Source organism: Opisthocomus hoazin, chromosome 4 (assembly GCF_030867145.1).
Source record: "Opisthocomus hoazin isolate bOpiHoa1 chromosome 4, bOpiHoa1.hap1, whole genome shotgun sequence".
NCBI classification, from domain to species: Eukaryota; Metazoa; Chordata; class Aves; order Opisthocomiformes; family Opisthocomidae; genus Opisthocomus; species Opisthocomus hoazin.
Genome location: NC_134417.1, coordinates 9499029 through 9525178, shown reverse-complemented (window position 1 = coordinate 9525178; position 26150 = coordinate 9499029). Strand labels below are relative to the sequence as shown.

At 39.6% G+C, this 26150-nt stretch overlaps 1 protein-coding gene across 10 annotated transcripts in view; it reads left to right on the top strand.

The window, feature by feature from the left end:
• DOCK10 (dedicator of cytokinesis 10) overlaps positions 1-26150 on the top strand; it is a 168637-nt gene that overhangs the window by 106952 nt on the left and 35535 nt on the right. For 9 of the 10 annotated variants that reach the window (XM_075417868.1, XM_075417870.1, XM_075417872.1 and 6 more), the window contains exons 15-29: positions 2157-2279; positions 3576-3655; positions 7008-7195; positions 7838-7903; positions 8769-8861; positions 10744-10867; positions 11020-11141; positions 11823-11909; positions 12447-12539; positions 14565-14683; positions 17583-17652; positions 20966-21079; positions 22329-22400; positions 23051-23197; positions 25138-25221. In XM_075417868.1, coding sequence (XP_075273983.1) covers positions 2157-2279; positions 3576-3655; positions 7008-7195; positions 7838-7903; positions 8769-8861; positions 10744-10867; positions 11020-11141; positions 11823-11909; positions 12447-12539; positions 14565-14683; positions 17583-17652; positions 20966-21079; positions 22329-22400; positions 23051-23197; positions 25138-25221 — 1582 coding nt within the window. The remainder of the gene's footprint in view (positions 1-2156; positions 2280-3575; positions 3656-7007; positions 7196-7837; positions 7904-8768; positions 8862-10743; positions 10868-11019; positions 11142-11822; positions 11910-12446; positions 12540-14564; positions 14684-17582; positions 17653-20965; positions 21080-22328; positions 22401-23050; positions 23198-25137; positions 25222-26150) is intronic. The other variant, XM_075417871.1, reaches the window with a different exon arrangement.

The following is a 26150-nucleotide window of genomic DNA, read 5'->3' as shown; positions in this document are numbered from 1 at the left end:
TTTGCCCTGGGTGTATTATTTAGGCTGGGGTATGCTGCTGAACTGAGGAGGAGCGGTTCTAGAGGAAAGGGCGTATGATACCCAGGGAGTGCTGATGCTGGGGAGGAGTGGTTGTAGGCAGGAGGACTCTGCAAAGCCCTCTGACTCCAAACCAGAGTGGCCGGAGGGGAGGAGGTGACGATGCCGTGTCCCCGAGCCTCCCGGGAGGCAGTGCTCAGTGCTCAGCACCACTGACCTGGAGTGAGCTACTTGCAGCACAGACCTGGTTGTTTTTGCTTTTACGCCATGAACATCCCAGCTCTGCCTTGGTAAGTGCCCCTACGCCCTGCTGTGCTGAGCAGTGGCTTGCTCCGTGTCAGAGCCCGCCCTGGAGTTTGTTAATAAGCTCCAGCAGAGCCTGGATTTGCTCAGCATCACGTTGCAGAGCCCAGTGGCGCAGCGGAAATCGATCACTGAATGTTTTAGTCCTCTCTGTTAGTCTGGAGAAGGAAGCAGTGCTGAGTCCAAGGAATATCAGAGTCACCAATACTGCAATAATTATTAAATCTTATCTTTTTTTCTTTATCTTTTTTTTTTTTTTTCTGACAGCAGCTTAACAGGATTTGTAAAGTTAGTGGTGGCTGCCAGAAATTAGGTCTGATTTCTCCCTAATAACGTAAGATGTTTGACATGGCATGTTGGTGTGGACCTTATTCTCTCTAACTGCTGGAGGCAAAAATCTGATAGAAGAGAGTTGATTATTCTCTACAGTTACAAAGAAATGAAATAGTGGTGCTTCTCTCAGTTAATTAAGTTAAGACACAGTGCATTTATACTTATCCTTGGGTTCTTGTTCCAAAGGTTTACTCCATTATTTTGCATCTGGCAACAATTTGTGCTGGCATCAATTCTTCTCACTGGCAGTGGAACAGAGAAGTAAATTAAGGAAGCAAGATTGGCCAAATGATTCACAGAACAGCACTTAGTGTCAAGAACATTTTACTTTTGTTAAGCAATGTTTTTACATACTACAGCTGAATCCAAGGTTCATTAATTTGGATAGCTGTTACATTATCCAGTCCGCCAGCATGTGTGACCCTTGGGGATATGCAAAGGGCCCTGGAATGTCTTAATTAAATCTTGCAAGTGTCAATGAGCAGGAATGGAAATATCTGGGAATGCTTTTGTGTGTGCACAACAGCTGATACTTATTGTTCCCAGTTATAGATGAATTTCCTTTTTTTTCCATTTCTCTTGGCACTTTGTAGCCGGTTTACCAAAAATGTAGTCGATGCTCCACAAACTTGTTTTGTGAAGGAAAGCTAAGCCCCAGTGAGTTGGTGTCATGCTCCTGGAGGACACAGAACTGATCTAATGCATAGGAAGATTTAGTAGATGTCTCTAACCTGGTTCTGCAAAAGCGTACGTGTATTTACTTGGTGAGATGTAGTGGCTGGGAGTTGACATTTTGCAATGATTTCTGTTATTTAATATTGTCGTGGTTTTCATTGGATAAGAAGTTCGTGGACAAAACTACCTATTGATTTAATGAATCCTTCAAAATGCTTCCTTGAAAGAAGGAGTTAGTCTCTTTGCTGAAGTGAGGAGTCACATCCTTGATGTGTGAGCAAGATCGTGAAGTCCCATCAGTCTCAGAGGTGGTGGCTGTCAGCCAGGGATGGCCTCTCTGGGGCTGTCTGAAGAGCTTGCCGAGAGGCTGGAGGAGGCAGCCTTGCAGTGATGGGGGGGCGGGTGGGGGCGGAGAGCTGGCTTCGGTGAGGTGCTTTCTCAAGTGAGGCTTAGCTATGGAAGAGGGGAGAAAAATGGTGGATGATGAACTAGATGGTGATCTGTTATAGTGTTAAAGCCCAGCAACTGTGAGCTGCAAGTGGTCACACTGCATCTGAGGTCAGTGGGGACTGTCTGCATCGTGTAAGATTAAACCAAGTTGGAAGTCTTTGCAGGACTGGGACTGCACATGCAAGTAAACTGAAGTTACCTGTGCTTCTGCAGATGTACACCTCAGAAGAGCTTTCTTGTGTGAAGCTCTGCAGGGAGCCCTTGAATTTGTGTAAGAATTCATATCATATCCTTGTCAAAAGATTACATGACAATTTCAAATGTTCAAGTATATGTGAGTGAAAGTTTATAAACATGTCACTTTTCTTTCTTTATAGACCAGTGTTCAAAGATAATCAGGGAAATGTTGACAGAGACTCCCGATTCTCACCTTTATTCAGGCAAGAAAGTAATAAGATTTCCATGGAAGATTTGATTAAATTAATAGCAGAATATAGAAGGTAAGGAACAGTTTTTAACTTGGTATGAAGGAATAAAACTTTATAAAGCTATGCAAAATAATTTTCACAGCTTTGTTTCTTTGTTTGACACAGAGTGCCAAAGTGGCCATATTAAATTAGTGCTTTTCACATTAGGTTATTACCTGGCAGAGTGCTTTAGGTTGGACTTTCCAGGAAAAGTGAAATGTCATTTGGCACATTAATAAATGTTACTATAACCTAAAGATAGTGATTCCTTAAATTACCTTCCATCAGGGAGATGCAGGTGAAGTAACCAACAAGAGAATATTATCTCAGGGAAAACAAGCAAGAGGAAGAAAAAAAAGAGAGAAAAATGAAAACATTCTTTAATGGTTTCCACACTGGTTGCTTTTGATTGTTTGAGTCTCCATGACAAACTGGAGAGTGAACATTGGAAGGAAAAAATTTCTCCAAATGTTTGACAGTGTATGAATTAGTGAATAGTGATTTGGTTGGATATTCTTCCATACAGGTGTAAATCAGGTTAATTCTAGAGCAGAGTCTTTGTTTATACTGGGTAAGTGACATGAGAATTGAAGCTTGAAGTTTTTCCTGTCACTTCTACCCTAAATGCATTTAGAAATGAATTAATCTACTTAACTTCTCCAGTTCCATTTATATAAAATCAAATATCAGAAAGATTGAATTTCAGCTAGAGGGATTGGATCAGGACCTTAGTCTCTTGTGCCATCTTAACGTGGCTGGTCAGGTAACTTCACTGAAATTCTCACGACTCTAAGAAGAGTCACCACTGCTGAGTTTGTCTGTCTAAAACATCGCCTGGATAAAAGCAGTTTAGCATCACAGTTTTGGCACTGCTTAAATTGCTTGGGCCCGAGGAATGTGTCTTGGTCCCTTTTCAGCATGGCATTTGCAGAAGCCATGATGCTGTGAACTCCTCTCATCTCAGTGGTTACTGAATTCCTTTTCAAGAACATATGATTCAGATTCTAGAAAGAGAAAGTGGGTAAGTTATTTCTCATAAGGTTTGGTTCATCAGTTTCTTCCTCTTCTGTGAAATACGCTATGATATTTCTTGCCAAGCAAGGCGAGGAAGGGAGGCCAAAAAAGAAGGAGAAAAACCCAACAAAACCCACCACATTTCTTTCCCGCTGTTGCATTTGATTTGAGTTTAATATAGGTATACGTTAAATGTGCTTAATATGTATTTGTATCTTAAATCAGGGACTGTTTTCCATTTTAGATTAATTCCTATGATGAATCTCATCACCCTTGTTCTAATTTTCTAAAATGTTTTTGTTTCTGTCATTGCAGAGCAGAGAAGATTAGCAAAATACAGACCATACCTGGCTGTTTGGAGATTGCAGTTGATTGTGTTCCTTTGGAACATCCAAGTATGATTTTACTTTATAATTAAATGTTATCATTAAATAGGACATTGTCATAGGCTTTCCAGCCTTAATTGCTGCCTTGAGACAATTCTGGTGGAAGTGTCTGTCATTGTATAGAAAAATGTGTGCAAGGGAGTGTTCTTGATTTCTTGTTTTCATTTAATTATACCATTCTTTGTTTCCTCTGGTACCTGGCCAGGTGTACCCCAACAGTACAGAATACAACAAGCTGAATCCACATGGGATGAAAGTCCAGGGACCACTTTTTGGTCTCTAAGGGATTAGGCCAAAGAGCTGAGTGGACTGCTGTAGCCTGAAGCTAAAATACTGGCACTTTAATGGACTGTGATGCTCGTATGCTCTGTGAATTAGCGTGTGTGGGGCATGATTACCAGTGGGTTTCAAGAATGCAGGCTAGATGGAGGACTTCATTCAGAGGCCACTCTGCCATCAGTGCAGCAGCTGCTAAGATACTTCTAACAGGATCCTTTTATCTCTTTTTAAATTTTCTGTTTCAAGGGCCACATTTCTGTGACCCGCTGTTGCAAAAAGCTCAGGACCTTCGGAGTTCCTCTGAAGTCTGTCATCACACACCTTGATGCTGTCTTCATATGGTATTAGATAAAAAACAGTTTCACTAACATTTCTAAAGCATTTTTAATTTTTGGAATTAAAATAAACTGATAGCTCAGAGTAGGCAAAATGGCCCAAAGCACCCTGGGCCTTGTACTGTTACCTGACTCAGTGTGCACTGTGGCCAGGTGAAAGTCTGGCTTGAAAGGGTATGTGCTAGTAAGGTGCCCAGTTCCTGTGGAAAGGCGATGAAAATTCCTTCACTCTAAAGAGTAATGGCTGAAACATTTCTTTGTTATGGAGAAAATTTGCCTTACTCTGTAAATGATTTTACAGTCTTATTCAAACTGTCCCAGAAAACTTGCATGCTGTAGGATTCATTAAAGTTTTCATGAAATTTTCTTTTTGACTTCAGCCAGTTCTGAAGGAAGTCTTGTCATAGCAGTAACCTGTTCTAACACCTCCTTCCCACTCAAAATAAGTCATGCCAGGCTGGTGCTAAAATCCTTTATTGCCAAGAAAAGCCACTGAAAAGGAAGTTGGCCAAAGATCTTGTCAAGAATTTTCTGGTATGATTGTGTCTCTAGGGACCGACACTACCCTGCTTCGTATTAGCATCAATTTGTGTTACACAACAGAAGTAGAACTTTGTTTTTAGAAGACTTTACTACAGCCAGAACAGGAGCTGGAGCCAGTGGTGTGTCAGAGCATGTTGTCTGACAGTGTTTAACCTGAAACAAAGCTTCTGCCTTTTCTGCTGTATGGAAAGAAGCCAAACTCATATAGCTCTAGCAAAGGGGAAGAGAGCATACAACTTCCTGAAGCTCCCACTTGTGCTGTGTGGTCCCTGCTTGTTGTCCCTTGGGCTGGAGGGTTGGGGCTCCAAGGCTGGCATTAGGGTAGCAGATATTGCTGCTGCTACATCCCCTGTTTTTCCCTCTAAAATACCCATTAAAACCCCAAACTGTGATATTCCATTCTTATGGAGGGCAGTCACGGGGAGTAGTTCGTAGCCGAGAGCCATGTGGCTGGCAGCAAACTGGGCTGTTGCCTCCACATGCATGTCTGTGCAGCAGGGTGAGGCACAGAGAGAGACCAGACCTTCACACCTGGCTGCAGGAGCCGTCATTTTCCAGCCTGCTTCTTGCTTTATGACTGAGTCTTCTCAGGAGAGCAGCCATGGCCTGTGGAGTGCATCTGAGCTACTGGTATTTAAAAGTGCAGGGCACAGAAGGACTTCTGCAGAGAGGCCTTGGAGCCTCGTGCTAATCCTTGGATTGGTCTACGGATTTCTCTAATGAAAAACAAGGTTAATTAAAATGTTCGAAAATGGACACAGTCAGAATGCTTATAATATATCAAATTTAAGGAGCAGCTGGCCCAATTCTAAGACATAACGCATCCTTGTCTTTGAAGATGAGTTGCCTGAGATTTTCCCAAACAGAAAGCTGCCCATCTTAGCTTTGTAGGCCAAGACCAGTGAGCAGAGTCTCCCAAGTACTGGGAGAGTAAGTAGCAGAGGAGCAAACCTTCAGAAGTTTGTATGTGACCCTGAGTACCTTCACTGACCAACAGAGGAATTTGCACGATTGTCTACAGGGACCTGTTGCTGGTGCTGAAGAGAATAACCCTGCTTAAGGCTTCTCTACAGCAGGCGGTGGTCCCTTCTGGCTAACAAAAGCTAGTGATTTAATTTAGCAGTTCCCTTTTAATGCTGTGAATTTTGATTGGGAAAGAAAAAAGTTTTCGTATATGGATCTTTCCAGCTTAAGTCAGTAGCTGTGTCTGTTAGCTGGGTGTACAAGTCAATCCGGACACATTCACGTTTTGGTGGGCAGCAGGCTGGGAAGAAAGCTTTCAGTGTCTGTTTGAAAGAAAGCAAAGAGAAACCATCCTGCTATAGCTGGCCTGTAGAGCTGGTTCTCCCCCGCCTGCTTGGGCTGCAGAGGACCTGCACTATCCTGAGACTGGTAATTTCCTCTTGGGCTAGTTTAGAAGGAAGTAAAATTGGGCATAGCGTATGTGAGGAATCACCGGCTTCTTTCAGCTTCCTCACCACAAATTGGTAGGCTTTTCCTGTGGGTTACTGCAGGAGTTGAGGAATGAGTTTGTAGGCAGGACCTTCAAATTGCTTTTCCCAGATATAGCTCGGGACATCCCTAAGTTGGTGACCCTTCTCAGCTGCTGTTGTGCAAACAGCCCTGGAGTTCTCCATGCTGAAGTTAAATATCTGATGGATTTAATGGCACGGGCAGACAATGTATGCTCTAGCCAGTTTTAACCTCTCCCTGTCTGGGTGACTGAGTGCTTATGTTTCTTGGTCTGATTTCAGTTATCCCAATTCTATCATGTATTTAATCTAGTTCTGCACTGCTTGTTTCTTCATTTCATTTACTATGTTATTAGATAATAGAAAAACTTAAATGAGATATTGAGGTGTAAAATTAATTAAACCGCATCACTTCAGTATATTCCGTTGAAGCTGTCCATATATCAATGGTGCTGTTATGCCATCAAATACTGTGTGTGTCAAAGAGGTTTTCAGTGCTGTACTGTTTAACTCGAGGGAGATAAACCATTTAAGGTTGATACATTGTAATTGTTCTGAGGTAATATGGATGTAATTTAAGGCAGAATTTGGCCTGTTGCATCTCTGTATTACTTATTCTTTACAGGTTAAGGCAGGATTTTGCTTGTTCCATCTCAATATTACTCATTCTTAGTAGTAAGACTGTAAAACTAAACATAATATGTGATGGTTTTCTTTTCTGTTCTTTTGAAGACTGTGTAACCTCGTCTTTTATTCCAATCAAGCCATTTAATGACTTAAAGGAGCACCAACCTACAGTGGAAGTTGAGGAGTTTGTACAAGAATCAACAAAATATTCTCGACCTTACAGAGTATACAAGAACCAAATATACATATATCCAAAACACCTCAAGTATGATAGCCAAAAATACTTCAACAAGGTACAGTGTGTGACCAATTCAGACCAACATTGGATGGTCGTGTACTGCATGAGCTCTCCCTGAACTGAAGGAGTGCTCGTCATAAAGAAGGGGAAAATGGTGATCCCAGCCGCTGAATTGGCTTTTGATCTTTTTGAATTTTTGCAGTCATAAAACATTGGTATGATTTTAATGAAATGAATCTGTGGATTAATTTTAAGTTGTATCAGTGATTCAAAGAGAGCTAATGTGGTAATAGCTTTTTCACAATTTTCAGAAAGACTGTATTTTAATGAAATTATGTGTGCGGATAAAATTAACCTGGATAATATTTGTAGTTCTTAAATGAAACTTGAGTATTACTTCCAGTTTTATGGTGACTGAAAATTAATTAAGGACAAGACACGGGTAAGTGCTGGTGACATTATAATCTGCTTCTACGCAGTCAGTTTGAGGCCTGGCTTGCGTTTTGCCAGTTCGTCTTGGAAATACTATTTCTAGTGATACCACTGTGACTTAAAGACGTTTTAAATGTTCATACAACATCTGTATGTTTCTCCTAGATTTTGAAAAGATCTTATTTCAGCCCTTACAGTTTGCCTGTGTTTTTACAGGTATCCCATTTCTGATCTAAGCTTTAATACATTCCTGTCTTTTTTTCAGGCACGGAATATAACAGTGTGCATTGAATTTAAAAGCTCTGATGAAGAAGGAGCAAAGCCGCTGAAGGTGAGCCACAACAAGAGTATATTCAGAGAAAAATGTTTCTGAGAACATTACTTACAAAACCCAGGAATCAGGGCTATACTAACCTGGAACAATTAAACAGTGAATGTTGTCCTGCATCCTTCTACATTTGCACTGTGGTTCTGTTTGATCCCAGTTGGTTGTAATGATTCCCGCTCGTGGTGCCATTTTGCAGTGCTGGCTTTCTAACTGGTGGAGGGGGAAGAAGACAGTATTCGAGAACCTGGCCATTTTTTACAGTGCAACTTACTTATCCTGAAATTTACTGTTTACCCTACGTTTCTGACTGAGCTTAGAGCACTTCATTGAAAAGAGTGAAGCACAAAATTATAAGAACCTTAGACTTAAGTCTTAAATTTGCTGTTGACCAAGGCCTATTGCATAGTATTGTTGTACTGTAGTTTCCCTGCCAATAAATAAAGTTGCCATCACTCAGTAATCGAGAGCCTCCAGACTGGACTCTACCAGCAAGCAGATTGTTAGCTGGTGTAGCTTTTGTAACATTGAAAAGTCAGTAAAGGCATTGTATTGAACTGCATAAAAGTGAAATAGTTTTGTAAAGCTTTTTGCAGAAAACTCTGAAACTGGTAACGGCAAGGAAGAAGTCTAGGGAGTCTGCACTGCTTAGTAGAGTGTAGAGTAATTTTCACAGAATCAATGGACTTTTACTGGAAGTCTGTATGAAAAATTGCAGTTTGAGCACTTAAAATATTTTTTTTAATATTTGATCAAAGTAATTATCAATCTTTCATGATATTGTTTTCAGTGGACATGCATATTAGATATACCAAGACTAGTATCATCAGCAGAATTTCACAATGTAATTAAAGCATGTTATTTTTATTAGTGTATTTATGGGAAGCCAGGTGGACCATTATTTACAACAGCAGCTTACACCGCTGTGCTACATCATTCCCAGAATCCTGATTTCTATGATGAGGTCAGTCTGCATTTTCTTTCATTAAATGTCTGCCAATCCCACATATTTGCCGATGAGACAGAAAGACATGTGTAAAGAATACTTCTGTTACAATTGTTTGTGTATCTGGATAGGCCTGTGTTATGTAGATTTACATACAGTCTCACGTTTTCGGTTTGTTTTTTTTCCTTAACTCAGTGAATCCTTCCTTTTATAAGATGTTCTGAGTACAGTTAAGATCGTGTAGAATTAATTAGGAACAGTCTAGCTCTCTAAAATGCACGTCTGGATTATATTAAGGGTCCAGCTGCATCTCTGAATTTAATGGAAACAGTAAACATTATGATGAAGGGTGTAGGCAAATGTCAGAACAAATCCCTCTCTGAAATATAAGATCTGCACTGGGGCATTTTTGTAGATCCAGTGGTCTGGACAGAATGTACAGTGACATGTAGTGGCTGCAGCAAGTCATTTAGCTGGTGCTTTTGAGGATGCAGCTATAGAATAGAGTTCATACACTGGGCTTTGCCAAATGTTAGTCGTACATGCATCTGTATGTTTCACCAGCACCAAGTACTGATTCCCCAGGCTTTCTGCAGGTGAACTTCATTTCATCCTTTCAGTGACGAGTGTCTGATGGCTTGTGAATGTCACGTGCCTGTTCTGGATTTTCAAGTACTGTTTTACGTGTAGGGATAAGGCTGGCAAACAGCATTAGTATACATTTTCCAAACTCTTGGCTTGATCTTGGAAAAATTTCCTTTTTCAGTTAAAATTTACTTTGATAAAATGGCAGAAGCAAGACCAGCAGATAATGTACAACTATATGTGAAGTATCAATTTTAAGATTCATGTTTAGGAACTGATGTGGAACTTAAAGCATTACATCTTCAGAGATCTTGAACCCCCCACTACTCCTCTGCAAGCAGTGTTCTGAGTTTTAACACATCTAAAAATGTCCTTCACGTGATGCTAATGAGCCATCTGGTTTGGGCAGATTACTTTCAACTTGAACAAAGAGCTGAATTCAGATCTTAATAGGTGATTTGGCTGGAAGAGGTGTGCACCTGTCCTAAATGTTCCTAGTACAGCAAGTGCAGTCTTTTAAAAGAATGTACTGTGTTATCAAGAAAGTTGTCTTAATCTCCATGCCTGAATGCCCATTTCATATCTATGTCTATGATATTAGTTTCTTTCCCATAAGCTGGTTTAACACTGGAAGCATTTATCAACAATTTCTAAACCTTACATTAAGCATAGAATTAGCTTGGATAAACTTTATTGTAGCTCACAAGGGCAAGGGGTCTTTTTCATTAGTTCCTACGGTAACATGTTTTGATTACTTTGTATTTTTACTCTAATAAGTTAATAATACCTCAAATCAAATCTGTAGGTTTCATGGATGACTTGATATGGGATTTAAGACTGAGGAGAAATCATAAATAAAATTTTATTCTCGTGTCGGCCTTTATATTACTTGGTCTTTGCCATGAAATGATGATGAAGCAGTAGCAGAGATGTCATTTTAGTCTTTGGTTTCGTCATCCTGAAAATATGAGAATGACGATGGATATTTGTGGGTGCTAGAGTGCAGGTGATCACATCAAAGCAGAGTCCATCACTGTTTAGTTCTGTCCTCTTTCATCTTACACTCTTTCATCATAAATGCAAATATTCGTCCGCAAGACAGTGAGGAAAAAAGCTGTTTTAAGTGAAAATGATGGATGATCATCCTAAACAATTTTCTTAAGAGGGCATCTATTACCCACACAGACAAACATTAGCCAGTAAAGACAGGCTGTACTTTGACCTCTGTGGAGAGATGTCACTCATTTAGACCATCTCTGATGCCTGGTTTAATCAATTTTTAAACTAAAGTGAGGTGTAACATTTTACATTTCAGGTGAAAATTGAACTTCCCACTCAACTCCATAAGAAACACCACATTCTGTTTTCATTTTATCATGTCACCTGTGACATAAATGCAAAAGCTAATGCCAAAAAGAAAGAGGCTCTGGAAACACCAGGTACCTGTAGTAGAATTACTTTCAATTATAAATATAAATTATGTACTTTCAAATAAGGATTACAGAATTTCTGCCTGGATATTATTGTCTTCCTTTGAACTTGAGAAGCTTGTTTTTTCCAAAGAGTCATATTGACTTGTTCTTGTGCGCAGTGGGATATGCATGGCTTCCTTTATTGAAAGATGCCCAGTTAGCGTCCCAAGAACACAACGTGCCAGTGGCAAGCAGTCTGCCTCCCAGTTACTTGAGCCTTCAAGAACCAGCTAGTGGAAAGGTATTACTTCATACTTTCATGTTATTTAAATGGCACAGAGCATTTATTTGCAGATGTTTTACATGAGAACAGATTTGCATTTGCACTTACCTGGAAGTGGAAATGATAAATAGGGTATCTGTTTTAGAATATTCATGTCCATATCATGGGGTATGTAAACTAATACATGTACTACTGGACTGAGAGTGATATGTTGCTGATTCACAGGTGTATATGGAAAAAATGTATTTTATAACTGTATGTTCTACAATATTATACCTAACTTCTACAAAACATGAATGAGCATAGTCAAAAAGCACTCTTTTCACAAACTGAGGCCATATGACATTCATTCTTCAGCAGACATGATCCATGGTCATGATTCATGCTCCAGTTTTGGGGTGTAATGTGATAGATTTTCCCACTGATCCTGTCGAGTTTGGATTATTACTGCCTCCTTGTGTTTGTTTTACTGTTGTCATGAGGACAGGGTGGGGCAGTGATCTGGTCCCTGGAGTGATAACCTTTGTGGCCTTGTGCTGAGAAGTGGCTTTGTCATTCTGCAGTTGTGAAAGCAGCGCAGCCAGCACAGTTCATGCACGCGCGTGTGCAAAGCTATGCAGTGAAAATTTGATGCACGTTTGAAAAAGCAGGAAATAAGTGGGAAAATGTGGTTTTTAATTGTTTGTTTGTTTTTAATAGCAGATCGGCTGTGATGTAAAATGGGTAGATAGCGGGAAACCACTTTTCAAAGTCTCTACTTTTGTTGTATCAACAGTAAATACTCAGGTAAGCCAAATTTCCTCTTGGCTCTGTTAACTGCTTAGAAAGTGTCAAGGAATGACTGAAAGATATTTTAAAATCTTGTATGAATTTGTTTCTCTAACATTTAAAGGTTATTTGAATGTAGAGGGGCACAATGACAATGGTGGAATGCACACGTTAAGGAAAATATAAATTATTTCGGACTATGCCAACAGAAAATTGTGGTATATCAGTTTAGACAGCAAGAAAATAAGTTGTGAGCACCAGGAAGAAAAAAAAATCTGACCATTGAAATCCCTTAGATTGTGAGGAAAAAAATTAACTGCTCACAACACTGAAAAAAGAGTGACCAAGGCACCTGGAAATAAGTTGTATATAGCAAGCTGTGCTGGCCAGTAGGTTGGGCTGAAGAAGTTGATGTGTCTTTCTGTTGTCTTATGTGTAAGGCAGTAGGGACTAAGCGTGTTCTTCGGCATCACAGGTGATTGCTGTAACCAACTGATGGAGCTGAGTTCTAATCCATTCTGTAATATACATTAATGTGAATGTTTATCATTTTAGGATCCATACCTAAATAACTTTTTCCATCAGTGCCAGGAAAGGGAAAAGGATCTATCCCAGCCTCCTACTTCACACTTTATCAATTCTTGTAAGGTAAAGTAACCTGCAGTGCGAACTGTGCTATAAAATTGTATTTAGGGCTTTCTCTCAACTGATCCATCACTGCACATTTCTAAACATGGCATAGACTTACCGGGAGGCAATGGGTTCATGACACCTCCAGTTAGGCTTACTTGATGTGACAGATCCATTAGTGGTCGCAGAGCTGTCTCCCATCCCTTCTCGTTTAGAGCATAGCTGCTTCTGGCCCATGAAAGTTTGTAACTCAGCCTATGCCAAGCCTCAGATCCTGTTAAAGGATGTTGTAACATAGCTCTGGGAATGTCAGGGAAAAGGGGCTGTAGCCTGCAGAGCTGCAGTATTCCTGCTAGTCTTCTCTTGCCGTAGATACATTGTATGCTCACCTCCTACTTGGGTCTTTGTCCTTTCGCTCTCAAAACCTGGATGCTACCCAAAGGGCTGTTTGGGGTATTTTGCATGGATAAATCAAGGGTGCTTGTTGCCTGTCAGGTTCTGAAATCAGAAAGAACATAGCCTTTCTGCAGAGATGAAATGAATAAGCAAGAACTGCATTAAATGTGAGGGTATTCAGTAGAGGTCAAAAGCTGTGAGAGAGGAGGAGTATAACAAATTAGAAGAGCAGCAGGTAAATGTTGGGCCATGTTCACTTGTTCATGAATGGTGAAATTCAGCGTTCTTGCTTTGCAATCTGCTGACTGAACTTTAACAGGAAGGTGAGTGAGAAGACTGCAGGGCAGTGGTGACACTGTTCCATGGTACTAGCTCTAGAGTGTCATACATGTGACTTTTATTATTTTTCCTTTTACCAGTCTGTAAAATCTAATAGGTGTTTTGGGGTTTAGATGTTACCGTCATGTGGGTGCTTTCCCCCTTTCCTTCATTGTTAACGTTTTTCTGTTTGAGTGTACCTTAATCGGATTTTATAGAGCTGCTTGGGAAGATATGTTTGCTTTAATATGTAAGCAATAAGTTCCAATAAATCATGGCAGTTCTCTAGGCAAGTCCTTAAAGGTGGCTGCTACTTTTGCTGATAGGTGCAGGTAGAGCTCAAAAGGGTTGCTTTGTTTGTAAATACTGTCTTCATTTAAAGGAATTATTTCAAAAATCAAAGCATCCGTGTTATTTAGAGGTTATAACTCTACAAAGTGAAGTCCTTAACTATTACTCTTTGGGAAACAATTGAGCGTATTGGACAAAGTTTAGCAATCCATAAAAGCTTTACAGCTTTCTAGACAGTAAGTCAGTTACCTAAACTACCTGAATTGCACTGTTGTTTATTTGCTATTTGTAGTTTGCCTTTTAAAAAGATTTTGATAGCTTTATTAGAAAATAGGCACAATGTTGTGTATGACAAGGGATAAACTATGCGCTATAACCAGGACATAAGTAATTTTCCCCAGAGTATTTTGTTTTTATTTATAAATCACTAATACCTTTGAAGAAATTCTGGAATGTTTTGGAAATGTCTGAAGTGAAAAACTAGAAGGAATTCAAAGGAGGTTTTTTTAATTGAAAGCTCAATGTCCCCTTTGATCAGAGAGGAGAGTATAATGTCAGTCCAGTCAGGTTAGAGTGTTAATACTGCTTTTAACCAATGGGCTTTCAACAGAAGTATTTTAGCCACAACAAGTTCAGTTTATCAGATCTCTGCATAAAGAGTTTTCCTAAAAATATTAGGAAATGCATGTCTTTAAAATAGTAATTAATTTCTTTTATTGCTCTTACATGTGTATCCTTAGTCAAGTATGAAAACTGGTTTTGGTTTCTCTCTTGCTTTTTTTTTGCCCCCTTCCTCCTCAAATCAGAGTAGAGCAAAATACTGGAATTCTGAAATTTCAACAATAACTATGGTTGTATTAATGGTTGTATTTAAAACAAACTCCATGGGGAACAGGTCCTCTACTTAGTTGTCCTGTTTTCCTACTGCTGGTACATCAGTGGCTGCACTGCATTTTACCCGCTGAAGCAGGAAAGCAAGTAATCGGCTTCATTGCTCATATTGGAAATATCTCATTTTCTTTCTCGCATCCATTACAGAATTTGCTGAGGATCGAGAAGATCCATGTAATTATGAATTTTCTTCCTGTAGTCCTGAATCAACTCTTCTGGGTTTTGGTGCAAAACAGTGATGATGAAGTTACAACAGCTGTGACCAGGTATCTGAATATTTTGTGTATGAGGAAAAGAATTCACTCTAGAGTGCAAATGTAGATGTTAGTCCAATTATAGCTGCTCTTACAAAGGCTATGACATTTAGACTTTTGTGGTGGGAATGCCTGCTTCCCACTTAACACAGGGCTCCGCAAATAATGCGTGGAAGAGCATGGTATCATGGGGCTGACTCTGATACCAGCCAGGAAACCATTGACCGTGGTGGACATGCCTCTGTACCCTGAGGCAATCGTAGGTAAAGGTCTCATCCTTAAGGAGCTAAGTGCTTCCTGACAAAGGTGAATATCAATTTTGGTTTACATTTGGGTTGGAGGATGTGGAGTTCAGCATAAGAAGAGCTTAGCATCTGGCAGCATCCAATGCAGCGTCAAACAACGAGGTCACACTGTTCTGGGGCATTTTTTAATTAGAGTGTGTCAGCAATAACTGGAGAGCAATGGAAGCATTTTCCAGTGAGCAGGCAAACAGCTGCAATGATTTGCTGAGTATCTCACCCCTCACATAATGAAATTGTCTTTATTGATGCTGTTAATCAGGGCAGCAGGAAAAAAATAATACTGAAGAGATTATTATTGGTCTGTGCAGGAGGGCAGAAAGTTGCACTGCATTTTCTTTTGGCCATAGTGATGTTTTTGTTGTACTTCTGCCAGTAGCTAAGCATGGGGACCACAATACAAGTAGTAGGGAAAAAATGACACCTGTCGTCAGCAACCCTGATAGGCTAATCTGCTGTCAGTACATTTTCTTTCCACAGATTGTTTTTCAGAATTAGTTCCTGAAAAAATATTAATTAGTTAAAGGAGCAAGGAAACAGAATTTGTCATCTTAGCCTTGGAAAGGTAGAGTTTCAGTATCCTCTATCAAAGGATCATGGCACCTTGCAGGGCAAAGTCCAGTTTTACCACACCTAGACACTAGGATTAGAAGAAGCTTTGCTTGTAAACATTTGATTTTATCACTACATACTGTTTCCAAAGGGAGAGAGGCAGTCGGACCTTTGTTCAGGACCCCTTTGTGGCCCGCAAATCAACTGATGTTAAGGCTAGGTAGAGAGAATGAAGAATTGTGAACAAGGCTAGAATTTCAGTCATGGTTAACTGACTGGAAAAGAAATGCTATAGAAGAAACAGCTGTTTAAAAAATAGTTTTGATGATTAGATGGAAAAATGGAAGGATGTTGATGTTTTTTTTTCATGCTTCAGATTTTGGCTATACACCCTCCTGGCCAAAAAAAAAAAAAAAGAAAAGAAGGATTCTCAGTGGTTTTCTTGTATGTGTGGTAGCCTTTGTGCTGGTAGAGTTGATGTCAGTGGGAATGTGCACGTCTGCTGTGTGTGCCATTCATTGATGTGTCCTATATAGACACACATTGTATTTTGTTCTGAATAGCTTGAAGCAGCTTGTATTGTACATATTAAAAGCAACAACAACAGAATGAGAGCATAGATTGGCTTATGTGTTGGGGAGAAAATATTATTCCTTTTATACTCTTTTATGGTTATTTACTTGTCTGGGGGCCCAGTCATGTCATCATTTCTCTGTCTCATCTTTGCCAGAACGCGTTTCAATTTCAAATCAGAATAAAGGCTGAAGGGTCGGAATGGGCACAACTGATTTTTGTCATAGCTTTCCTGTTTTGCTGCAAGTGTTACTTCTCCTGCTAACAGCAAGACATTAAATACATTAAAAATACTGTCTTAAAGAATTACAAAGCTTTTGAATCCAATAAGAATTGGCAGAAAACTCTCAAATCATCAAGCTAATCAAAATAACTAATTGTATATGGACTGCAGTCAGGCATATTAATAATCCATTTTAGTCATACTGTTGTTATGCATACCCCTGAATTTGAGATACGGTTTGCGAATTTTTGACATTTGAGGACCATGAACTGTTTCCTCTCTGTTCTTTTAACATAAAAATAAGATTATAAAATTACAGATTCTTTTCTACATTAAGGATCCTGAAAAAATGAGATCCCAATAATCAAGAGGAAATCTCATGGTTAAATTGAAGAAGGCTTCTTGCTCAGACTTGTGTTTTCTCTAACAGAATGATCTCAAACAAAGATGACCCAGGTAGAAATTGAAGAGAAATCTTTGCTGAAGCACTTCATCTCAGATAATGCCATCTCTCCTGTTAGGAGAAGCTCAGGTTGTGAGAGTGGGTGCTGGCACGACCCACGCAATTTTCTTCCGTGTTGCGGGTTACCAAGCTGATCTGCAGGAACTTGAAGCATCTTTGGTTGCACAGAGCGTCCAGCCTCTCCCTGTTGCGCCGTGACAAGAGAGTGCTGTGCCCAGCCGGCTGTTCCCGAGTCCTCGGGCACTCAGGCTGGGGCTGAGTCCCGGGCTGTGGGCAGACAGTGCAGGTGAGGGGTGTGCTGGGGCTTGAGCATAGGCTTGTGTAGGTCTTTTGTTAGCAGCGCCGTCATAAGCAAAGTGTCGTAGCTTTGCAGAATTACCAAGATCTGAGAGGACCTGACAAGCAGCATTCCCAGACAAAAAGGCTCTTGACTCTGTTTCTTTGACATACTCTGATTTTCCCTATTCCTAATCATCCAAGGTCTAGATCATCATAAGCTTTGGATAGTTAATAGTTTGCTTTAGTTGTAATGTCAGTACAGTTATAATAATTAAAACTAGGTGAATTTTGTTAGACGAATGCATGTGTAGCAGCACAATCCATGCAAGTGAAGGGCCGAAGGAGTGACTGTTTTTTCCCAGTGGGACAGTGTCTGCACACCCCATTCATCATTTGGAACACATCCCTCATGATTTGTTTTAAATGAGGTTACAACAACATAACAATGTGATGCATCAGATAGACTTAGTCTGCCTCATGACAAAAAAACAGCTCTTTTTTTTTCTTTCTATCTTGCAGAGTTCTTACTAACATTGTTGCTAAGTGCCATGAAGAACAGCTAGACAACTGCATCAATTCTTACGTGACGGTATGATTGCTGTTACACTGTTAACTATTTTACGTGGGGAGTTTTGGGTTTTGTGGGGTTTTTTTCCTGTTTACTCTTAGTTGTACTTGCTTGTAGCTTTCTCTGCGTTTGCGTCATAGCTTTCTGCCACTAGTAGACTGGGTGACTAGGAAACTAATGTTAAGATTTGGAAAAGGCTGAGTCAATTCTCCTTCTCTGCCGTAAGTTTCTTACGTCACCTTGAACAAATTACACTGCCTCTCTGTGTTTAAAGGTATCCTGTGGAGCAGGGACGCTCCGTGGAGTGTGCTTCACCAAACTCGACTGCTCGCAAACTGACTCCGTTGAGGACCACACAGGGCTGCTCATGTTTCCTCTGCATGGTGCAGCCTTCTTTTCATAGGGCACCAAGCTGAGCAAGCACAGGAGGAGGAAGCTGCAGTGCACTCTTAAAGGGTGCTGGAATGTGGAAGGGACAACTCCCCATAGTCAGCTGATGACTAAAGCCTACATTTCAGAAGCAAGACCTAGTGCAGATGCACTTCCACTGAGCTTCTAGGCGCGTAGGCTTAGCGCCAGTCTGTGAAATAGTGTGAAACTGAGAATTTCCCACCTTGCAGGGTTTGAGGGGAGGGAAGGGGGAGATAAATACGTGAAAGATCATGAAACTTCAGCTAGATAGATACCAGTGAGAGACATTTAAAGTAGTTTGCTCGCAGTTTGCATCATTCCTCTTGACTGTGATGAGATTTATCACTTCAAAATACCTGGCCATCTGTATTATACATGTACAGGGTTGCCCTTATTGTAGTTGAAAAGGATCCACAACTGGTACATTTTGTGGAAGGGTTACTTCGGGCTGCTCTTCATGGTTGCAAGATGGCTGCATGTTTCTTAGGAAGCTATAGCTTGTTAATTAAGCTTTTGATTATTTTCTTAAGGCATGGTTTTAGTTTCAAGATCCTGTGTCTTTGCTGTGCTATTGTACATAAGTTCTTTTCTCATCTGTGGAGTTCAGATTCTTGTAACTATTCCCTGTTTACTCAGCTTTTTTCATCCATTATTGTTTTGAAGAAGAGGATATATATAGAATATATACGGATATGTTCTGTGTATGGAGTTTGGTTATGGGCAAGCTGTGGTATTACTTAAAAAGCCAAAGGAGTGGCCTCTTTAGAGATGATCTCCTCGTTATCTGTATCAATTGAATATCCATTAAATGAGTATGAATAATGCTATTGGCCAGCAAGTGTCTCATCAATGGTGTATTTGTGTAACAGCTTTATAAGCTGAGAATTTTGTGAAGAAGCATGTTTTTAAGTAGATGGGGGTTGGAACCAGATGATCTTTAAGGACCCTTCCAAACCTTAACATTCTATGATTCCATATTCTATGATTCTGAGAAGTAGAAGCAACTGTTACTGGCATGGACAGAGGAAATAATAGACAAATGAATTTTATTTAAGGGTGTTATTTTCCCCCCCTTCACTTGCCTTTCTGCTTTTCTCTACCTTTTAATTGTGGGGGAGAGGGCTGGAGAATTTTGTTCTAGTCTTAATAGATGAATCAATAATGAGTAAGTTGTAATATCTTTGAGCGTTTATTAACTTATCTGTGTATTTCAAGTAGCAACATAGAGGAGAATTGCAGGTTGTTAGAAGAATTAAAGTAGCTATTGCCATCACTTTGTCTCTTGGCCTGCTCTGGTTCAGTGGTGACAGAACTAATGGAGGTCATGATAGCAGTGAGAGATCCCCCACGGTCGTGGAAAGAAGCTAGGAGTGACAAACGTCTGTATGGGCTCCTGGCTGTAATGATATTCTCATACGCTCCGCAACAAGTAGTCTTCATGACTTACATTTCATTTGTGACAGAAGTTTTGCAGGGTTTTTTGTTTTCTTTAACTTTAGGAATAAAGTGAAAACAAACACATTCCTGATGAACTAAAAACTTTAGTGTGTTCATGGGTAGAATAGTGAAAATATGGTAGGAGTTACGTTCCTAAATGGGAAAACTGTTTTAATTTCAGTTTTGACAACTGTTGGTTGATATTTCCATGATTTGGATTAGATCATGAAAGTATGTGTTTACAGGTGACGCATCTCAACATCTTAGTCATTAAGTTTTAGTCTCAAGTACTCTGATTTAAGCACAGAGCAATTCTGCTGAGGTCTAGCAGCGCTGTTCAGGCTCCAAAACAAATAACCTACGTAACATTTAAATGTAGTTCATTAAATGGATATTAACACCTTTTACTCAATAACTTTTCAAAATTGCAATAGACACCTGTAGTGGCTAAATATCTTTGAAATAACAGGTGGTTATTAGGCCACACCAAAAGTCTGTTTAGCCCGTTTTCCCATTTCCAGCAGCAGTCAAAAGCCAATAACTGTTAATCTCTTTTATTCATCTGTAAGGAAATGAATACCTACTTTAGAAATACTGGTTTGGGAGTAAGTAAGTTGAGAATTGTGAGTCACTCAGATACAATAATAATGCAAAATTACACTGACTTAAATGACTGGACCCAGAAGTGTCAAACTGCACAGGGAGAAGATTATGACATCTGCTCTGGAAACAAGGCTGAATACTAATAAGATATTTTCAAGTGATATTCCTTTCTTTTACCTACCTGGTTGAATTGAAAAGGTATTTCATCCCAACTGATGCACTGGCAGAGGTCTTGCTTTAGGGAAGGAGTAATGGATTCCAGTACCAAATTATTAGCTTAAAATGTTGAATAAAACTCATACTAGATTTATGAGTTCTGAGCAACTTGGTAGATAAATTGCTGTCTCGAGGGCTTGATTTCTAAAAGGGGTATAGTTTTCTGCTTCTGTCAGCTGCAGTGGGTGCTCTACAGCTTTCAGGATGAGGAGTTGTTACCAGCTCTGACTAGGTGTTGGCACTGGAAGAAAGGATCAAATGAAAGGTGGCCCTCAGTAGGTGGGTGAAAAACCCTCCATACTGCCTCTTCTTGCTTACTCTTTTTTTCCCCTGGTGAAATGCCTTGAAAGGCAGTTTAGAGGTGTCAGGATCCTATGCCCTGTTGAAAAAATAAACCGTAGCACTGATTTTAAGCAGAAATTCTTCCCGGTTCACATTAAGATGAAATCAACAGGAAGTTATGTTTAAAACTGGGATTTTGCAGGGGAGCAGTGTTGTGCAGTTACTGCTAGGGGAAATGGACTTTTTGTGAATGTATTGTTCAGTCAAGATATTTTGGTGGCAAAGATTGTCAGCTGTTAGTTGTGTATAAATAATTTATCTTCTGCTGAGGTTTTTCATATTTGTTTTAATGTACATTTTGATAATTTTTTTTTTTCTTCTTCAGTATGTGTTCAGGACCAAATCATTTGAAGAAAGGACTGTTCATGAGGAGCTGGCCAAGAATATGACTGGCCTTCTGAAGTTAAATGAACAAGTAACAGTGAAACAGGTTTTAAAGGTGAACGATAGCTTGAATTAGCACATTTGTAGTTTTACTACTCGTTTTCTGCCTGGAACTAACTTGTCTCATCTCTTGCTCTTCTCCTTTTTCCCTGTATGACCTTTGCATGAATCGAATTCTGCAGGGATTCAACAGAACAGACTTACCAGACTTGCTGATTTCTCAGCATAACACATTTCTCAGAATGCCATGGTTTCCATAATAAAATTCCTTCTGTCTGTTACAGCTCAGTCTCAGTTGGAAACCTAATTCTATGCAATATGATGTAAGCAATTACTTTTAGGATACTTTGTTTTAATTTTTGAGAGGTGCAGGGAGAATATTCATCTGTAGGTAGGACATTTATATCTGATTTCAGCTGCCTTTGATTGGCAATGACCAAAATGATATTGATTTAGGTTTCCTGAGGTTTCTCATGTCAAACCAGGTCTAAGAAATTCATACATGTGCAAGCCCTACCACTGAGCCGGTCAGTTATGGTATAAGAGCTCGCCAGTCCATCTCAGGAGTTCCCAGTGGCAAAAAGTATTTCAGCTGTTTAAAGTGAACCAGTCCTATTTCCTGTGCTGAGCCATTGGAATAACAAAAATAGGCAGAAAAAAGCAGAAAAGCTGGCCTGCAGGAAACCTGTGCCTTGCAAAAGTACAAAAGTACTTGTGGTTGAGTTTGTTGTGGGGTGATGGTTTGGGGTTTTTTTTTTTTCAATTTGTAAGCTTTTTGATTGTATTTGTTTCACATACCTCCTGAGATATGTGAGGATACAGATATTAATCTGTATCCTACCTGTTCATTATTACAAACAGTGTTTGAAGAATCACTGTTTATCTTTTAATCAAGTACCATCTTATTCTCGACCAAATTACCAGTCTGCTGGAACTAGCAAAGCAGTTTATTCTCAGCCTCTGTTCTCTGAGGTTCTCTGCATCGCGCGTTTCTGCTGGTTACCTGCAAACAAAAAATGAAGACAGGGCTCAGCCGGACCGGAGGGATTGTAGGAGTGGTGTTTGTGGGCTCCTTGTTGCACTCAGCCACAGTGATAAAGTGCCTGAGATGGCTTCAGCTCTCTCGAGGACATGATCCAATATTACTCAAATACATGGCACTTAAGCTCTTTAATGTATTTGTCACACAGAGTTTATCAATGTGCTTTACTGAGAAATGCAATCCATCTATAAGCAATGGTAATGCATCGTAAAGAAATTATCAGATAATTTTTCTTAACCTCTTTTTTTCCTTCTTTGAACAGCATTCATGGTTCTTCTTTGCAATTATCTTAAAATCAGTGGCGCAGCACTTGGTTGATACAAACAAAACAAAGGTAAGCGTATACGTGATCTCAACTCAGTAGGTAGTCAGTCTCTTAGGGAAAATATAAAATGTGGAATCCTGGGAAATACAAATACCTGGACTTTTCTTCTTGACTGCTGAAAAGAAGAAATACTGTTATAACTTGTAAAATATTGGGTTTACCAAATGTTTTAATGTATAAAACATATTAGCTGCTAGGCTCAAACTTACTCTTGCTGGCACAGAACTGGTGGGCCAAAAATACAGTTGCGTCAGCTTTGGAATGGGTGGCTTTGAATGGAACGAGAATTCTCTAATTTCTGCTAGTTACCCAACAGGTGATTATGCCAGACAGCAAATAAATGGTCTAGAAATTCTGTTTTGCTTTGAGAAAACCTTACATAGCTGGAGATCAGTGCTTTGACCTGTTTTCTGTCTGATTATCAAAGATGCTTTTAGTATACTTGTGCTGGAATCTGAGGATAAGGTTTCCCACTTTCCTATGGACCAGATTCTTGCTATTGGGCGTTATGCTTAGAATAGATACATAGAACTCTAGGAATATTTTTCTTCTGTGTTGAATGACCTGTGGTTTTTTGTCTTTATTTTTGGCCTGAAAGTATTTTCAGGTTTAATGTGCAACATCGTACACTTTCAAGTGATGATCTATTCCCTGCTTAGGTTTCTCGAACTAAGAGGTTTCCAGAATCATTTCAAACTGAGCTGGATACACTTGTGATGGTCTTAGCAGACCATGTTATTTGGAAGTACAAAGATGCTCTTGAAGAAACCAGGAATGCAAACTACAGCACTGCCAAATTTCTCAAGGTGAGATGTTCTGTCATTACAGAATATGCACTTATTTGCCCATACTTAATGAAAACTTGAGACTGTTCTAGTCTAGTCAAAGGGAAAGAAAGCAATTCTGAGTGAATGATGGCTCAATTTCGAAGTTTCGTGTTTACCTATAGTTCAGTTTTTCTGTGCCCTTGGGTCTTTGAGAATGCAAAAGCTTTATCTAAGTCTGCTTTAAAGCAATTCTGATTCATTTATACCTGTTCTCTAAAACAGCCCAAGTTTTCAAATTTTGCAGATTCTTACGTTACATTCAAATGGATAAAAATGTTTGGTAGGGAGTGAAACTGTGGTTACAGTTGAGCTGGTATTTTTTCTTTAAATAGTATAGCTCTGAATGACTGTGGGTGCATCAGTATTTCCTATTCACAACCAGAGTGGGCAGCTTTTACAAACCAGAATAAGCAAATTGCAAGTATTACGTGAAATACTGTAACCTACCTTTTTAACTCCGTAATGCCCTTTCATTTACCAAATACAAGAAAATACATATATGCTTTGGAAAAGTCACTAAAAGGAGTTGCGTTTTATGGTTTTGTCCTAATATTTCTCAATCATTTTTATCTTCCCAGCACTGAATTAGCTGTGCAGCATGGGAAAATTGTCATTCAATAAGTTGTGTGGCCAGATACTTAATCTAGCTTTAAACTGGACACACATACACACACCCCCTTTCCATTAATGGAATGATGTACATTAATAATGTACAGAACATTGTGTATAGTACACACTGAAACCCAGGCTCAAACTTTTTATGACAAATTGAAGCACAGCATTAGGAGAGAGCAGTGTTCTTGGGAGGTCATAAGGAAAACAACTACAAACTGAAGGTGGATTTTTCTCCTTTCATATATAGGTGAAATAAATGATAAACTTACTGTCGACTGTGTTGTCCTCTGTTGCCGCTACCATATGGAAATCCCAGTTGCTGTTTATACTGACACTGAGCTATATCTGTCCATAGTGTTACATCATTTGGAAGACAGTGCTGGTTGGAGGCAGGAGCATGGATGGAGGGGCTTAGTCAGTAGTTGTGTGGTGTGGCACCTGTGGAGGTGTTGCAGATTTGCTTGCTGTTTTTGTGTGTTACTCAGCCAAGCTGGGAAGACAGTAATGTTGCGTTATATGATACGGCATATGGCTCTGATTTAATTTCTTTTCAAGTCTAGTCTGCCAGAAAGAATTACATAGCTTAGAGATCATACAGCTTTCTCCAGGCTGGGATTGCAGCAGAGTTGTTTGAATGATGTGTGGCAGAAGGCTCGGGGCTTTGTTACTTTTACAGAGTTCAGGAACACCAGAGAAGGGGGGAATTCAAGATTACATTCTCTATCTGGTAGGCTGACTCTGCAAGAAAATAATGTCAGTAAGTGTAGCACCAAGGCCCTCAAAAACCTTTAGACCTGCTGGCTATTTAGCCTCATCGCTCAGCAAGATTAGTGTTCTCATCGTAAAGTAATGTAGTGGTATATATTCTCCCAGAAGGGTAGTGTAGCTCATAGACAGCGAGTTTTGTGGCTGGGTTGATTCCTCAAGTGTCATTGCTGTGTCACTGAAGGAGATATTGAGGTCCACCCCCATCACGTACCACCCCTAGTGACCGAGTGCTGCAGTGCATGAATGACTTTCATTAGATAAGCTTTCTCCTAGTGCACTGTACTCTGTGCTAGTTATTTTAGACTGTAGACACAGTGAAAATGAAACGTGTGATCAATTTATTATTACTGAAAATAAATTATAAATCAAGCCAAATTCACCAGTTTCCTGGTTTTCCTTACCCTGCTGTAAGACTAACTTCACTTGTGCAAACAATTCCAGTTTATAACTGACGCAAGGCAAACAGCTAGGTAAGTGAGGCTGTGTACTGCTTTTGGGGCTATAAAATCATAATTCTTTTTTCCCCCCTTTCTTAGCGCTGTTTTACATTTATGGATCGTGGATTTTTGTTCAAGATGGTCAACAATTATATAAGTATGTTTGGAACAGGAGATAGCAAGGTATAGTATTGATTTTTTTGTTGTTTTTGTTTTTTTTCCTAGGCGACTTGCTAGTAGAATATTGTTATGTTGAAACTTTTTATGATCTATTCCATGGCTTCACCATGCTCATAACTGGAGTCAGTGAAAACATTTACTGTGATTGTGTATTAAAATCTCTTGGTTTTGAGCCATCTGTCCCCTTTTCTGGAAGTAGCCGTGTCCAAACAGCTACTTACTGAGCCCTGTGAGAGCAGGCTCTGCAAGGACTGCTTAGACCAAAGCATGCAAAAGGCTGACCAGTCAGAAATTCTTTGAATTTAAGCTTTGATTCTTGGAGAGTACACTTGTCATTTGGTCTATAAATATCAGCAACAATTGGCAGTAGTTTTCTTGGAGGAGATTAAAGTAAGAGCATATGAACTCCATTTACCAGTTTACCATTTATCAGTTTACCATTGTGTAAACTCAAGTGAGAATGTAACGATATCAGTTGCTTTGAGTGAATGGTAAGCTCTTACCTCATTGATGATGCAAGAAGGCTAGTCTGCTCCAAATTAGTTTGTACTTGCCATGAGGAAAATTCTCTGCAGCTTAAATTTCTTCTATAATACCTACAATAATCAGTAATGTAGTTTGAACAATAAATTTCAAACTACAAGAGGTCCCCAAGTTATTCAGCTTGGCTCCTTTACTCTTCATCCATCAGGATGAGTCACAGGCTTTTTCTCTTCCACAGCTGGATTTCTGAGCTATCATACCAGAGCATGTAAGGTGATAGATAACAGAACGTATTCAAGATATACTCATCTTTCCCAAAAAAGCTTACGGAAATTTTGTCCATTAACTTTTTATATTTTTTTTAGTGGTGATCTGGGCATTTGTACATAACGAGTGAGATTTACTCCAGGTCTGTTTTGGTTTTTGCTGAAACCGACTTCATGCTGCAC